Source organism: Cyclopterus lumpus, chromosome 23, assembly GCF_009769545.1.
Source record: "Cyclopterus lumpus isolate fCycLum1 chromosome 23, fCycLum1.pri, whole genome shotgun sequence".
NCBI classification, from domain to species: Eukaryota; Metazoa; Chordata; class Actinopteri; order Perciformes; family Cyclopteridae; genus Cyclopterus; species Cyclopterus lumpus.
In genome coordinates, this window is record NC_046988.1 from 13,995,641 (window position 1) to 14,011,864 (window position 16,224).

Consider the following 16,224-nt stretch of genomic DNA (forward strand, 5'->3'; position numbering starts at 1 on the left):
AATGCGTTAACGTTTTATAGTTTATAGTTTCGAGAAGTCTGTAAAGTGGTCTTTATTTTATATAGTACTTTTTAGCTTAACAATATGCTAATATATTGGCGAGTTGGTTTATATGTTTTCGTTTACGCTGCGCGAAATCCCCCTCGACATTTGTACTCAATGGTACGGTCCATGACGTAGCCGGAAGCAGCTTGAAAACATCTCAAACGCGCGCACCGTTTGATTCAAGGCAATTCTTGACAAATAAAGTGGTAAAGTACGTCAGTGTATGCTGTGTTTTGACTCGGAATATACTCTCATAACGCAGAGGTGAGTATTAAGCTCTCGGTGGAAGCGTTGGCGTGTTAAAACGGACAATATACATCATGTGTTTGGTTTATTGCTAGCTAACGGTGCACTTACACGTTTTAGCTCTCTGCCAGGAGACACGTGACAGTTGGTGTGTATTGTTAGTAATATTGTGTAAATATCATTCTAACCTCTGACTTCTGTTAATTTATGTAGCTCAATTTGATGCCTCAGCATCAACTAACGGGATCCGTTAACTTCTGATTCTCTGTCATCTCTTGTTCTGATGTATTACAGTTGAAACTGATCTGAAGCCAGCTCTACCAGGACACCCAGTATGCAGGAGGACTCCAGCCGCAGTCCCAGTTACACTGTGACATGTGAGGACTACGTTCACGTGGTGGAGTTCAGTCCTTTCACATCCGGTACCAGTGCCTCTCTGCTGGCCTATGGTGGAAACCAGTATGTGGTAGTGGGCACCTGCCTATTCCAGGTTAAGAGTTGCAGCATCACACACCCAGGTGTACCCACGTTAATGCCCAGTGTGCTCTTTTCTGAATATATATATATATATATACACACACTTGTTCTCACAGGAGGAGGATATGGAGGTCGAGGGAGTTGAATTCAACGTGCTTCGAGCTTTCCATCATGAATTGCGTGTTGATGCTCTCGCCTGGAGCCCAGAGTCCCGGCTGGACCGGATACCCACTATCAGGTACTGCTATTTTGGTGATATTATTATCCCCCACCAAATTGCTTGGGGCAGGACAGGATGGTGCTAGTGTCTGGCTCCACATATTGTCATTCTGGTACAGCGAGATCATTTATTTCCTTATACCAATCCCAATCGTTTTGGGTGGTGCCAAGCACGGGATGCAGCACCATTTTATTTCCCTGGCAAAAGAGATGGCGGAAGGGGAGGAGGATGCCCCGTGATGATCGGCATCAAAATTACAATTATATGTTCAATGTATTCACTGGAAAAGACGCATATTAGTCCAGAATGTTGCTCTGTACAATACACATCACTACTTGATGGAAAATACATGCTACCAAAGGTAAACTCGGTTTAGGCCACGCTGAATGACCACGAGTTAATTTAGTGTTCAACGAGGAAAGCAAGTTAATGTCTGTAATGCTGTGTAGTTAGCTTTACCATATTTATTTCTTATGTTTTTAGTATATTTGTATTGTTTTATTCTATGACTGTTAATTGTTATGCACAGAGTCAAATTTCTCGTATGTTCAACGTATCTGGAAATGAACACTTCTGATTCTGGTGGTCCAAGGAACTTTTAACTTTGTGGTGATTTTGGTGGCCCCTCTGGACGAAAGTGGTAGTGCTTCCTGACACCAACGTTCCTTTTTAGGAAACCTCTATTTTTACTGCATTAGGGTCTTCCCCGCTCAGTCCTGGTTCTGGTTCTCTCGTGAGCTCCCTTCGCTCCAGCAACGTGGCCTTGGTCTCCAGCAGCGTGGAGGGTGTTTAGGGTCTCCAGCACCTGAGGTGCATGTGAGTCCCAGACACTGTAACTCCGGTTTATTTTGTGCAATACATCTTCCATTTCTCGCCCCCCACTATGTGCATGCATCATTTAGGGAGGGGGAGGGGGGGTGGGGCGGGCTCAGTGACTTGCTCAAGAACGCTTTGACATGTGGAAAAGAAAAGGAGTGGGGGCATCAAACCACCAACCCCCTCCATTCGCCAGCTGAGCCGTCCATCTATGATGAGAAGTGGTTCTGACATATTTGCTGAGTCATTAATCAGTTTAAGCGATGATGTTATTGGCACATCTGGCCACCTTTTTTTTTTTAAATATAAGATGTTTATGGTGAGATATCTGCAGCTCTACTGTCTCTCGTGTAAAAAAAGACATCTGTGATTTTTTTTTTTAAACGCGACCGCGTGAATATCCACAAACACTCGTCTGTCGACCGTTTATATTGAGAAAGCGCAGCAGCAGCCGCGCTGTGCGAAAGGAGTCGTCGCCGCCCGCTCGCTGTCACGTCGCAGCTGCCAGGACGTGAGCAAAGTTATTTCAGGTGGCCTCGGACAGGAGGGAAGTAGCCCAACTGTAGATTGTTAGAAAGCAAGAGTTTCCTCCTAATTGGGACGTCGGATGGGTGAAAGTCCCACGAACTTTGGCCCCCCTCCTCCCCCTCCCAGAGGTGTTTAGGCTTTCTGTAATTGAAAAAGAAAAGCAGCGATAATTCCTGGCCTTCTGCGGTTTACTCCGCGGGGCCCTTGAGCCAGCGCTGTGACGTGCGCACATGTTATTGCGCTGATGACTGCCCACTCGGGTTCCATCCCTCCCTTCGATCTGCACGTAGCCGTGCTTTCCAGGAAAAGTACAGCGTTCTCACGGGCTTGCCTCAGGCAGTGAGGCCCAGAGAGTGAGAGGGGGTGAGGGAGGGGGCTTGGGCTGCCACCACCATCCACCACAATCCACCACAGCAGCTTGTAATGCGAAGATGTGAAGAATAATGAATCCTACAAAGACCAGACACACCATCTAACTTCCACCAAATACAGAGTTTACAGTCAGAAGCATTTATGGAAAAAAACAGAGTCATTTACTTTGCGATCGACAGGTGTTCAGTGTCAAACACGCCGTTTGTGCACTAAATATATACCAATTTACTGCTGGTTAAAGAACAACACATCTGACAAGTAAAAGCCTTATTTCATTAATTACATTTTGGTCACATGTCGTCTCAGACCAATCAAAATCCCTCTCGGAGCAGATTTGCTCAGCACACAATATAGAAATCGAGCTAACGAGGAGTGAAGAAGAGCTGTTGTGGAAATAAAATGTTCATCAGCTATTTGGAAGTATTGATGATGAAGATGTGGAACAACGGCAGGGATTTTCTTTCCATCACAATGGAGGCGAAAAGAGGATCAGAACCCGTTCACATGGCCCGTTGGGTTTGGCGCCCAACCTCAAGCTCAAGTTTCAGCTTCCAGGATTGAAACTCTCTCTCTTAGGTGGTCGGTAAAAACTTTCTGCACTCGCTGTGTGACCCAATTTTTAATATGCATTGAAAGATTACACTCGCACTTCACGAACAAAAAGATACAACGTGGTAATTATTGAGCTCAAGAAGAAGGCCTGTCCTCATGTAATCTCCTCTACTGCCGCGGCACGTTGAGGCTGTTTGTAGTGACATCATGCCAAAGTCCATCTGCGACCTGAAACTGTGTGAATCACTGTCTGTTTATTCTGCTGATGTGTGTGTGTGTTTTTCTTGTCACACGTGAGTTAGTGTAATTGTGTGAATAATTGCAGGCGCTGGTGTAAACGGCGGCTGATTGGAGGGAGGGGGGGCGGGGGCAGGGGGTTCTCCAACGGAGACCTGCGCAAATGGCGTGAGGGATCTTGTTTTGCTCCCGTGTTTATCTTCGCTCGCAATTAGAATCTCCCTGACGGCGTTTCCAGTGATCACTGACCGAGTTTCTACCACACGCACACACACACACACACACACACACACAGTCGCGCTCTGATCCAGAGGTGTCAGTCCAGGCGAGGGCGCGTGTGCGTGCAAGAAGAGCCGTCTTCTTCAGGACTCTTTGTTTTAATGTTCTCTCTCTCTTTTTTTTTTTTCTCCCTCTTTTCAGATTCTGCACCGCCGCCGCTGACAGAAAGCTGCGCCTGCTGACTTCTGATCTGCAGGATAGGCATGAAGTCAAGGTAATGCCACATCTGGAGCACATTGGCCCGAATTGCGCTTGTCAGTCTGCATCAAACCTTCTCTTCGCGCTGACGTTTGGTACTTAGTGATGTGGGAAATGTAGGCAGACACACACACACTCGTGCACACACACACAGAAAGCAGAGCTCCAGCCAGTGGAGTAACCCTCAAGTTTTTGGTAGAAAAATGCTCCTTTTTTTTTTTTTTTTTTTTAACAGTTTGTTGATTATCTGTTTGTTTACTTTTACTTGTTCTGCATTGTCTTCTAGGTGATGGAGGGCCACACCAGCTACATCAACCATTTGGTGTTCGAGCCCACAGAAGGGAAACAAATTGCTTCCGTCAGCGATGACCACACTTGCAGGTCCAAACCGTTTTGTTTCCATGTGTGTGTGTGTGTGTGTGTGTGTGTGTGTGTTCCCAGCTTCTGATTTTCAGTTCTGTTCTCTCTTAATGGTGCAGAAAGTCCTGACTCTGTTTCCACAGTGAAACCTGATGCTAAGCACAACATGCTCCGGTGTGACTGCGTAAGCACAGAGCCGCTTTGTAGCTAATTGGTTAAATATGGAAATCCAATTAGCTGCAGAAAGATTTTCCTCCTGTGAGGAGGACTGAAAACAAGGTCCCCAAATGTTCCTTTTTCTGGTAATGCTAGAGGAAGGAAAACGTGTGTCAGTAGCGCCCCCCCCCCCAATCCCCCATCATCAGCAGGCTGGTTCTCCTGCAGCATGCAAAGCTTACTGGGCCCTGTTGTTATAGTGTTAGTGTACAGTAAATCCTATTTTTTTTTAAATATAATTTTAGACTTTAACCAAACATATGCTCTGCAGGTGAAGAAGTGGCTATTTTCATTACCGATTAATCTGCTGTTTTGTCGTTGACAATGAAGCAAAACAGGAAAACGGCAAATATTCATACACAAGAAACTGGAATAAACAGGAAAAATGAAATCTCTTCGGGCTGTCGCTTAAAACTATTTATTTATTTTTTAAACATGTCGCCTAAATCTCAACACTAGTAGCATCCGCAGCCAGGTGGCCACATCCGTGTGTGTGTGTCACCGGCTCGATGTCCGAGCCCCCCCGCCCCCCCCCCTCCACTCTCCTCTTGGCGACCGGCCAGAGAAAACAGGAGTGCGCTCTCCATCTGCAGAAAGATTTAAATTCTGTCATGTTGAGAAAATACGGGACGCGGGGAGGAAGAGCGGTGGCGGAACAAGGGATGGATCAAGTTAACGGGAAGAGGACCTTCCAGTCAGCCCACAGTGAGAGGAGGAAACTGGTCCTGTAGACAGACGGGGATGGGGGGGGGGGGGTTTGCCTGCATGTATATGCTCGTGACCCCTCCATCGCTCTGTTGTGTTTGGCAGCAGAGCCTCTACTATAAGTTTGCTTGGCTTTGTCATCACCGTCCCCTACAGTTGTGGGAACTCGGCCGTTGCCAACATGTAACCGGACGCTGCAGCGTCTAGGCGGGGAACCGGACCCCCCCCCCCCACACCCCCGTTTGCGGTTCGGTTCACGGGAGTCTCCAGGTCCCCGGAGACGGGGCCGAGTCTGTGGGGGAATGTGCCACCTAGAGGTCGCGAGGGCACGCTGCAGGATCCTTGAGGGGATTTGGGGTTGACCGAGTTCGCAGATGAACCCGGGGACGGAGGACACCTGCTGCTGCAGCGTGTATACGGGTTTAGTCCTGTTCCCAGTGAGAATCTGGTGGTTTCTTCTCTCCCCCCCCATCCCCTTGAACCCGTATCTGGTGTAAAGGGAAGGGGGGGGACATATTACAACAGCTTGATGTCTCGACTACGCCTCCGACCTGAAGAAACCCCGCAGCCGCATCAGATGAGCTCCAGTCCAACGTCAATAGATTACAAACCGGTTGCTATTTGACACTGTCGGTTATTAAAAAAAGTCAATATTTTCTCATACAATTTTAAATGGTCAGTGTTTAGGTTGGTGTGGCAGAAGCTGGATGTTTCAGCCATTTCCTTTTTAGCTACGTTTCAACTCTTGAGCTATTACTTTAAGCCAGCGTTAACCATTTCAGCCATTATCCATAACTATGAGCGATCTGGTTAACTATGTATAGTCGTGTGTGTGTGTGTGTGTGTGTGTGACGGGATTATTTACTCTGCTCTCCACGATGAATCCGTCATTTCCCGTTTCCTCCCGCTCGTGGGAACCGTCGACCGGGCCACCCTGTTGTTTTCTCACTTCGATAACGCAACCCGGGGGGGGGGGGGGGGGGGGGGTGGGGGTCAGATGTCAGATGTCCTTTTCAACTCTGTTGTACATGGAAGCGGAAGTGTTATTGCTCGACGTGGTGTTACGCAATCACGCGGTGTTTTATCAGGGGGCGTTCGCGCGTGTTTTTTCGCGTCTCATGTCTTTTCACCTCGTTTGGCGGAGGCCGTGTTTCTTTTGGGGAGCCGGTCCGTTTGAAGGGCAGAGTGGGCCGTCGGCGGTGTGGCGTGCAATCGAGCTGTGCTTGGCTAGTGGGCTGAAAGAATAGGGTTTAGTCGTTGTTTTCCTGGTGTGGTCTGAGGGGGTTCTTTCTTTTCTTCTTTCCCCCCCTCCCTTCAGCTTCATGAGTCTGCACATGGGCAGAGGAAAGAAGCCCGGGGCTCTGTCCTGCTGCAGGGGAGATGAGGCAGGAAGAGTGGAGTGTTTACCGAGGTCTCCATCTGAGACGGGGCACGTCCTCCCTGCACCGCACCGCCGAGGACATCCATCTCTCCAACAACACACTTGACATTTAGATGGTCTTTGGGCTTTATTAGATGATGTCTTCTGCATGACCTCATCGGTCAGCGCCTTCCCATGCTTCCACAAGCATTCTGCTTTTTTTTTAATATTCCCAGAAACACTTGCAGCCCCCCCCCCAACCCCCCCTCCTCGTTCGGGGGATCGTTGTGATGCGGTTCGCCATAGATCAGAGTCTCAGGACCCGCAGCGCTCTCCATCCAAGCTTTTGGAATCGGCTGTTATTTAAATGAAGGTGGGTCATGACCCTCGGTCGGCCTTATGCTGCTTTAAATTTTTGCACAAAGCAGGATGCTGACTTGCGTCTCCGCAAGAGAATTAATGGCAGCGGGCCGCCCACAGCGAAACATTTTACTGTAATGCGAGTGGAGCGTAACGCCAGCTCATCCGAGGGTGATGGAGCACCCCCCCCCCCCCCCCCCCCCCCCCCCCCTGAAAGAGGAGTCCAGCATGAGTCTGTCTGTCTTCACGGATCTGAGAAAAGAGCCCCGTTCCCTGGAAAGGCTCAAAGAATCCCCGCACATCCCCTTTTTTTTTTTTTTTTTTTTTGGCACGACGAGCAGAAGAAGTTGGATCAATTAGGAGCAAACGTGACGTCGGGTGAAAACATGTCGTTCATCATCGCCCGCTCTGTGCGCCATGAAAGCCTCAAAAGGCCCGTCGTGTATTGAAAAGTCGAGCTCTTGAATTCTGTCAAAAAAGGCAACGGAACGAAAACCAGAAGAGTGTTTTGGCCTCGTGTGACGAGGAGGCTTGAGAGGCTGCATGGGGGTTACGGTTAGGCCATCGGGGGGCGATGGACTAGGCCCCCTTTTTGTTTTGGATCCAGCACCACAAAGAGAGGGAGAGATGTTGGGGAGGTGGACTCTCTTCAGGTGTTATGTAAGCCTCTCGGGGTGGCTTCATGCTTTGTTGTTAATTAAGAGGTAGTGCGTTTGAGGCCAACAGCGGTTCATACTGAGAACTGATTAAAAGTCCTTTTATTCCCCCCCCCCCCCCCCCCCCCCCCCTTCACAGAAACCTGCAAAGAATTCTCACTTTCAGTTTATTAAATAAAAAAAAAATCTAATAATAAAACGTTCCGCCTATAAAAGTGAGCAATTTGTAATGTTTGTACAAAAAGACTAAAAGCACCCTCGTCAATTACATGTTAACGCTGTATTGACCTCCACAGGGTGTGGGACCTGGACGGGAATGAAAGCTCCACTCTCCGGCTTCGCTCTCCTGGCATCAGCGTGTGTTGGCACCCGGAGGAGGCCTTTAAGGTAGGGGGGGGGGGCCGGTCAAACCCTGGAGTTTACAGGTTAATCATCTCGTTGCGTCACTCAAAAACTCGAGAATATTCCGTTTTAATGCGATTTTTTTTTTTTTTTTTTTTTTTTTAAAAAGGTAAAAACGGGACGACTCTCAATCCGAAAGCCTCTTTTTAAGCGATTATCTCAAAAAACAATTCTATTTTATTTCCGATTTTTATTTCGAGTGAACTGAAAACGTGTGCGCGGTGTAACTTTCAGGTGAAGTGGCCGTTCCCCATAGCAATCCAACACACCTGATAATGTCATGAGGAAAGCACATATGTGAAATATCCCCATATAAAACATTGTCTAGTAGATGCTCGTACTAAATGCTCCAAATAAACAAGCACTCGGTGTTGGAACTTTAAAAGAGAAGTTCTGCTCTTTACCGTCTGCACAAAAATGTTATTTATCCCGAAATAAATTGTTGTGTTGCAGCAGCAAAGTATGCACATGTATATAAATACAAAGTAAATACATTCTTTAGATCCAAGTACAAGAAACCCTGTAACTAGAACTCTTTGAATATATTTCTTTAGATCTGATGGTTGATACGATTGACTGACAAACAGTGTTGAAGTGTTGCACGGTTGTTTTGATGGTGTTTTTTTATTTTTTATTATTATTTTTACTTATTTACTATTTACATTTTACTTTTATTACATTTTTCCTTATGGCCAGACTTGGCATGCTTAATTTTTTTTACGTTATTTTTCTTTTTCTTATTATTTTTACTTATTTACTCGCTTAAACATTTTACTTTTATTACATTTTTCCTTATGGCCAGACTTGGCATGCTTAATTTCTTTTACGTTGTTTTTGTTTTTCTTATTATTTTTACTTGCTTAAACATTTTACTTTTATTACATTTTTCCTTATGGCCAGACTTGGCCAGATGCATGCTTAATTTTTTTTATCCTTTCTTACTTTCAAAGGATTTATTTCTTGTCAAACTGTAAAAATGCCTAAATAAAAGTAGTAAAAAAGAAAATACAGACAAATATAAATGCTCAAATCCCCCAAAAAGTGGCAATATCAAATCTCAGGTACCTGTAATAGTACATGCTTAGTTTTGATATACTCAGTGATTTATGTCCATGATATTTCACATTAAAGTAATTCCATATATTGTCGATCCCGACAGTTAATGGTGGCGGAGAAGAAGGGAACGATCCGCTTCTACGACCTGGTGACCCAGCAGGCCATCCTGTCCCTGGACTGCGACCAGGCGCCGCTCATGTCGGCCGACTGGTGCCTCACCAACACCATCAAAGTCGGCGCCGTGGCGGGAAGCGACTGGCTCATCTGGGACATCACTCGCTCCAGGTAACCGTGGGAACGCGGCGGATATTGACGCACGATGCGATTCTTCGACGATGACTGAGGATGTGATTTTTTTAAATTTTATTTCTCCTCTTTTTTTTTTGCAGTTACCCACAAGAAAAAAGACCGGCGCACCGAGATAAAGCTCGGTTGTTCAAGTGAGGAACGTTCCTCGTGCCCGTGTCACCGCGCAGGTGGTCTAAAAAAAATGTTTTAAAAAGCCAGAGGTCACCGCGACCTCCAGAGACACATTTTTGGCCGGCGGCAACGAAACAAAAAGTCTGGTTGTATAAACGTCTATGAAGGAAGGAAGAAGAAAAAAAATGACTCTACTTCTCACTTTGATTTATTACCCCGGTAAACATTGTGAACATGAGTTTCCGGGGTCGCTGTAACATTTTCGGTGTGCTCATGAGCTAATCTCAAGGCTGCTTCTTCTTCTACTCCTCGTATATGCTCTATGAGATACAGACGCAATCATTAAGATGCTAATTATTAGAAATTTCGCACAAATGTGAAGTGATTACAGCCATTGATGTAAACTGCAACTTAGCGCCACGACGCAGTAGTTACATATTGTCATATGGATCTGCATTGTCAGCAGTTTTTAATGCACAAAATACCAGTAAACTCCCAAATATAAATTGTTCTTTTGACGTTGTTTAATTACGCCCCCCCCTCCTCCTCCTCCTCCTCCTCCTCCTCCTCAGGTGGTCCCGAGTCAACGAAAACCTCTTCGCCACCACCGGATGTCCGGGGAAGATCTCCAGCCAGTTGCTCATCCACCATCTCGGCCACCCTCAGGTGAGCGGAGGTGCTTTTCCACTGGTTTTTTTTTATCGTACACTCTCCACGTGCGCTCGGGTCTCACGCCTGCGTCCTCATGTCGTTACAGCCGGTGACGGTCGGATCGGCCGCGGTCGGGTCGGGCCTCAGCTGGCACCGGACCCTCCCCCTCTGCGTGATTGGCGGCGACAGGAAGCTGTGCTTTTGGATGACTGAGATGTAGACCGTCCGTACAGCACTTTTCAACGATGGGACATAGTCCAACCGAGTGTTTTTTTTATTATTCTCGTAAAGGTCCAATAAAATCCATATTTTTCTGAGTATCTGCTGAGTTTTTATGGCGTTTAATGGATACTGGCTGCAGGCTCGAGGTTTGTTCTTCTTCAGATCTGCCCACCGATTTCAGGTCTGCTGCAGATAAACGGCCCGCGCCAGGCGGGTTTCTGCGAAAAGGGGCTCGTTTTTCTTTAGAGTCGTTTACATCAGCCTTCGGGTCATGTGCTGCCAGAAGAGCTTTTCTCTAAAGGAATGCACCGAGGACGTTACGAAGTGGCGCCAACTCTCCACTTCGCCAGTCGACATGGCCGCCGTGCTACAGGTGTTCTCTCTCTCTCTCGGCAGTTTCTCACTTTTTTTTTTTTTTTTTTACTACCGATGACCTGCCGGAGTCGTATCAATAAAGTGTCTCAGGAAGGTCGCGGCGAGGTAAAACTAGGAGGCCTGGCTGCGCTCCAGCGGGTGGACGGGACCCTGGGGGGTGGGGGGTGGGGGGGGGTGTTGAGTTGTAATTATAGGAAGAGCTTTGGGAAGTAAGTTTCAGGTCAAGTCCAAGTCCACGGCGTGCGATGTGAGCGGTCACCGAGGAAGCAGGGAGGAGGAGACGAGCATCACCTTACCCCCCCCCCCCCCCCCCCCCCGGCTGGCCAGACAAGGACTCATTGTACTAGCACGGGAACGAGGTCTCCGTTTTCAAAGCAGCAGCGAGAGAGGGGGGGGGGGGGGGGGGGGGGGGCACTAATTTAATTAACTCCATCATGAATCATTCTCGGGGGGGGGGGGACAGCTGATCACTTGTTTCCACAGTTGTGTATTACCAGACGGTGTCGAGCACGAAACACTCGGTTGGGACCGGCACGAAGGAGCGTTAGCGAGTCGAGGCCGCGGAGACCTCCGAGCTTTTTTTAAAAAAAAAATAAACCTGGTTCGTCGACCTCGTGTGTTTCTTGGACGGGACGCGCCGACAGCCTGTCCGCTAAGCATAACATGCTACTGCTCTCGCGCTCTGAACACGTCCAACGTGGGCGCCCTCGTCTCTCCACGTCCAACGTGCCGGAGAAGTCATGCAAGCAAGCTGCCATTTAAAAAAAAAAAAAAAAATGTAATTTAAAAATATTTAAAAAACTTTTTAAATCTGTGCACACTCTGATAAAGTCTAAAAGCTCCATCAGAAGGCACTGGAAGCGTCCCACTTCCCTCCCGAGTGTCGAGGCTTCGTGAATCCCAGTGACTCGAGGACACCATCTGATGGCCGACGAGCGGAGTCGCACACACACAGAGTCAATTATGGTCTGGGATCTTGAGTTCTACAACATGATCCATCATGGAGATCTCTCAGACTCTCCTCTTTCCTGGAAGCACTTCCTCAGATGTCACTGCCCCACCACACACTGTGTGTGGGTGTGTGTGTGTGTGTGTGTGTGAAACTGAAATGGATCAAAGAGAGATCTGACCGCCTTTTTAAAATCCTCACCAACTTTCTCCTAATCCCCCCACCTCCTGCCAACTTTAAGCCCCGGGCTCAAGAAAAAAGAGAGCAAATAAAAATAATGAGGAGCATCGATATGAAGGGAAACAAAGAAAGAGATTAAATGTCTTTTCAGGCCAATTTAATCTCACGGCCGATTGGTTTTTCCCAGAATGAAGCGATTACACACATCGACCTTGATGAGTAAGAAGGGAGTCGGCCCGAAAAAGAGGCTCCATCGCAACTTCGTGTGTGTGTGTGTGTGTGTGTGTGGCTCTGTCGCCTGAACAGCCCCATGTTACTGAATGATTTGCTAATGCTTTTATAATTACGGCATACGTCGCGCTACGTTTGATGCTGCCGAGCATCTCAACCGAAAAAGTCTGTTAACACATTTTTATAATATTTACATCGACCGTCTCGAGGATTATTAGTGACGACCGTTCACTTTTGTTTATTTAAAAAAAAAAAAAAAAAAAACTTGTGGTAGCCGTGACTCACTAGAAAATGAGAAAAACATGTGCGAGGAGCTAACTCACGAGGTGAAGCCACCGTCGTGCTGGAGGATGTTTTCATGACAATGGTTACAATGTACCGGAGAGATGAAAAGACCAGTTTCATGTCCGAGCTGGACTCTGGGTCTGTTTAGCCTAGCTTAGCATAAATACTGTAAACGAGGGTGCAAACAGCTGGCCTTGCTTTGTACAACTAATACCGTCTAAATATATTTAGGTGTGGGACGTAAACATCCAACAGGATGGACAAACTTTTTGTTTTTAGGTTGCATTGCTTTCACGTCCAGATGACGCAGCATCGAGGTAACCTGAACTCTATGGTCCAGTTTGTAGGATATAGGGGGATTTATTGGCAGAAATGGAATATAATATCCATATCTACGTTTCTAAATAACCAAAAACGAAGAATCGTTATCTTTACGCAGGGAGCCGATCCTCTTCCTCCACAGAGTTCACCTGAAGGCCACTGCGGTCCTCCTGCATGCTTCGAAAAAAGGAGGCGGGATCAAAGGGATATTCAGTTGGTTGCAATCTACACATTCGTCACCAGATGGCACTAAATCCCACACACTGCTCCTTTTTTTTTTTTTTTTTTTTTTTTTTTTTTTTTTTTACTTTTTTTTTTTTTAATGCAACACATTCTCGCGAAAGCCTGCTTCATCTCATACAGACACTAAAGTATTTACCGTGAACTGGCTTCCCTTTAATGGCTCTAACTGGTCTGTGAGCCACTGGTAAGAGATGTGTTGACCTTGAACCAAGCTATCGGGCCTTAAGGGCACAACGAACTAAAAGAAGTGTCTCTGCAGATACAGACTCCGCCACGAGTCATAAATTATTATTAAGGAATTATGTTTGTGTCCGTTAAACTCTTCTTAACCTGAATCTCTCGCCTCTCCTCTCTCCTCTCTCTCGCTCTCTCTCTCCGAGAACGACGACGTGAACCTCACGACCCGGCTTCCAGTCCGAAGGAGATGGGAGGAGGAGGGATGGGAGGAGGTGGAGGAGGAGGAGGGCCCTGACGTCAATAAGAATAAAGGCTTGTGCTCGGAGGATGACACGGCGTTCGGTATTTTGCGGTATTGAGTCCTGGAGTTCACAACAATCTGTCTGGATCTCTTACAGGTCACTCCGTTTCCTCGGCAACCTGCTTTTGCTTAGCACTCAGCAGATTATGATCCAGGAGGAGGAGGAGGAGGAGGAGGAGGAGGAGGAGGAGGAGGAGGAGGAGGAGGAGGAGGAGGAGATTGAAGAATGTGTGTGTGTGTGTGTGTGTGTGTGTGTGTGTGTACACACTTGTCAAGCAGTAGCTCTCTCTTTCCCTCCACTTGCTTTAATATCTCTCTCTGTCACTCTCTCTCTCTCTCTCACCAGGGGTTGATTTAATGCCCAGTTGAATTATGGGATGCTTCCCAACACAAGGTGGCCGATGGGAGGCTTTAAGATGGAGGTGATTTGCAGCTCTCTTTTTTTCTTCGAGGTAAAATAAATAAAGGATCGTTGCCGTGCGCGTTGTCCCCCCCCACCTCGTGAAGCTTCCCCCCCTCCCCCCCCTCCCTCCCGCCCCCCCCCCCATGAAGCTCCCACGGCCAACTAGTTGTGCCGTTGCGCTGCGAAAGAGAAATAAAGAGAGGAGGGCGTCTGTCAGCGGCGCCGCCCCGCGGACCGTGCTGTGGTGGGCCGCGAGGTCCCGGTGACCTGGCCCTGCACCGGGGTTCTGGCTCCGGCCTCCACCGGCGCGGGGAACGCGATACTTAAATCATTTGTAATTAGCTCCTTCCCCTTTTTGCTTAATAACACACGAAGACAGATGGGTTCCCAGAATTTTTCCAAAATGGAAATAGTCGGTTTGGAAGGCTGGAGGATGTCCCACGAGCTCCGTAGTGTAGTGGTTCAGAGTATCAGCGCGTACTTGTACTTTACTTGAGTATTTCCTTTTTATGTTACTTTATCCTTCTCCTCTAATACATCTGAGAGTAGATAATGTACTTTTTACACTAATACACCTCGGACTCACAGGATATAAAGGAGGTAAGATGCCACATACACATGAATGCAGCAGAAACAGCAGATTTAATAGTAAAACACTGACCTGGAAGGTTTTACTGCACTATCAAAACTTTTACTTTTCATACTGGAAGTAAATATTGGTGATAATCCGTACGTACTTTTGAATGGAGGACCTTTACTCGTAGAGTACTGTCAGCGTTGTACTTAAGTAAAGGATCTGAATACTTTTCTGTCTCTGTAAAAGGTTTTCAAGACTTCGTGAAAATAGACGTTTATTTATTTTTACATGACACACAAACAAAGGGCCATGTGGAGCCACACAGACCGGACTACGTGGTGGTTTTCATAGTGGATCACAGAGTTCACACAGGCCAGATGTCCATTCCTTTCCTTCTTCTTCTTCTTCTTCTTCTGCAGGACGTTCTTCTCTCTTAAGACGAGCTGAACTTCTCCAAGGCGCCGTGGAGGGTCTTCAGGTCTTCTCTCATCTGGCTCAGGCTGTTCCGGATCTTCGCGGGCTGGTCCAGAACCTCCACGCTGCAGGTGAAGGGGTCGTAGCGGACCGCGAAGGGACGCTTGATGGTTGCAGAGTATCTCCTGCGGAATGTGAGATAATTTAAGGGTAACGTCCAACCTGTTTTCTTTAAATTATTATTGTAATTGGTCCAATATTACGGACCCCGAGGTGATCGTTTGGGCAACAAGTCACGTGACACGGTAACCAACAGAAAGGGTTCTTTCCATCATGTTGTCGGACACTGAGCCCGTCGACGAGCTCCTTTTGGTGGACGCATTTGGACATCGAGTCATCCTGAATGCTTTTAGTTTGACCCTCTTGTGCACCAAGAAACGCAGCGATGCACAATTAAAGGCAGAGAAGAAGAAGTAAACGAGGATGTAATAATGCAGTTTTCAAAATACAATGGGTTTCGGTGAGGAGCAGGTTTAAAAACTCCTTAATTCCAATTTTCTCTGAATTTGCAGCCACCTATAGATCAATTTATTAATTAATTCCATTGGGAAAAAGAGTTATTAGAGCTACTAGGCTGCAAGACTCTCATAAACAGTAAATAAAATATATATATATATATATATATATAGTTCTTTAAGATAAGAACACTCAAACAGTTTACTGTAAATGAAGTTCATCTTTAAAAAAAAAAGGTTTATGTGCATTGTTTAGAGCAAGCAACGCATGATATTATGGCTTCTTTCAGGAAGAGCCTCTCATATAACTTCAAGGTATAAACCCTGTAGTACACCCCCCCCCCCCACCCCACCCATCCAGCAGGAGGTCCCACTGGGTACCTCAGCTTGGTCTTTGCGTCCTCGAAGCTCTCGGAGACGAAGTAAACCGGCTGGTAGGTCTGGTCCTGGTACGGCTGCATCGCCGTCTCCTCGGGGTCGAAGGGCTTGTACTCCGGCTCGTTGGACAGAGCGTACTGGAGAAGACGGGGGGGGTCAAAGGGTCAGAGACACACAAATAAAAATAAATAAATAAAACAGAATACGCGGCGGCCAACGCACAACGAGCTCCCCGTAGGACGACAGGAGTCCGGCGCCGTACGCTTTCACCGCTCCGTTCTGCTTGCAGAGGCCGAACTCCACGGTGAACCAGTATAACTGAAGAGAGGACAGGGTAGTTACAAAAAGAAGAGGAAGACATGATGAGAGAGCAGGGTTGGTGCAGTAATCTGTTTGAGCCACTAGATGGCAGTGAAGGTCCATTGCACTAAACGAGGCGAGCTCGTGTTCTCACATACAAGGAATCATGAGAAAGTATCGCAAAGGCCAATAATCGT

General features: G+C 47.1%; 2 protein-coding genes and 1 long non-coding RNA gene across 3 annotated transcripts in view; 2 read left to right on the forward strand and 1 right to left on the reverse strand.

Moving 5' to 3' along the window:
• The first annotated feature begins 173 nt into the window (after window positions 1–173).
• Window positions 174–10,476, forward strand: nup37 (nucleoporin 37). Its single transcript, XM_034526212.1, has 10 exons — window positions 174–309; window positions 586–781; window positions 885–1,006; window positions 3,914–3,986; window positions 4,257–4,351; window positions 7,924–8,014; window positions 9,189–9,370; window positions 9,475–9,525; window positions 10,078–10,171; window positions 10,263–10,476. The coding sequence occupies exons 2-10, from the start codon at window positions 626–628 to the stop codon at window positions 10,374–10,376; spliced, it is 978 nt and encodes a 325-aa protein (XP_034382103.1). The 5' UTR covers window positions 174–309; window positions 586–625; the 3' UTR covers window positions 10,377–10,476.
• Window positions 10,477–13,719: 3,243 nt separating this feature from the next.
• LOC117726086 overlaps window positions 13,720–16,224 on the forward strand; it is a 4,421-nt gene continuing 1,916 nt past the window's right edge. The window contains exons 1-2 of the long non-coding RNA XR_004608970.1: window positions 13,720–13,862; window positions 14,840–15,044. This is a non-coding gene — a long non-coding RNA (uncharacterized LOC117726086). The remainder of the gene's footprint in view (window positions 13,863–14,839; window positions 15,045–16,224) is intronic.
• Window positions 14,854–16,224, reverse strand: part of th2 (tyrosine hydroxylase 2) — a 6,149-nt gene continuing 4,778 nt past the window's right edge. Inside the window, exons 10-12 of the mRNA XM_034526149.1 lie at window positions 15,950–16,045; window positions 15,731–15,864; window positions 14,854–15,019 (exon numbers count right to left, since the gene is read on the reverse strand). Of these exons, the coding sequence (XP_034382040.1) occupies window positions 14,854–15,019; window positions 15,731–15,864; window positions 15,950–16,045 (396 nt within the window). The remainder of the gene's footprint in view (window positions 15,020–15,730; window positions 15,865–15,949; window positions 16,046–16,224) is intronic.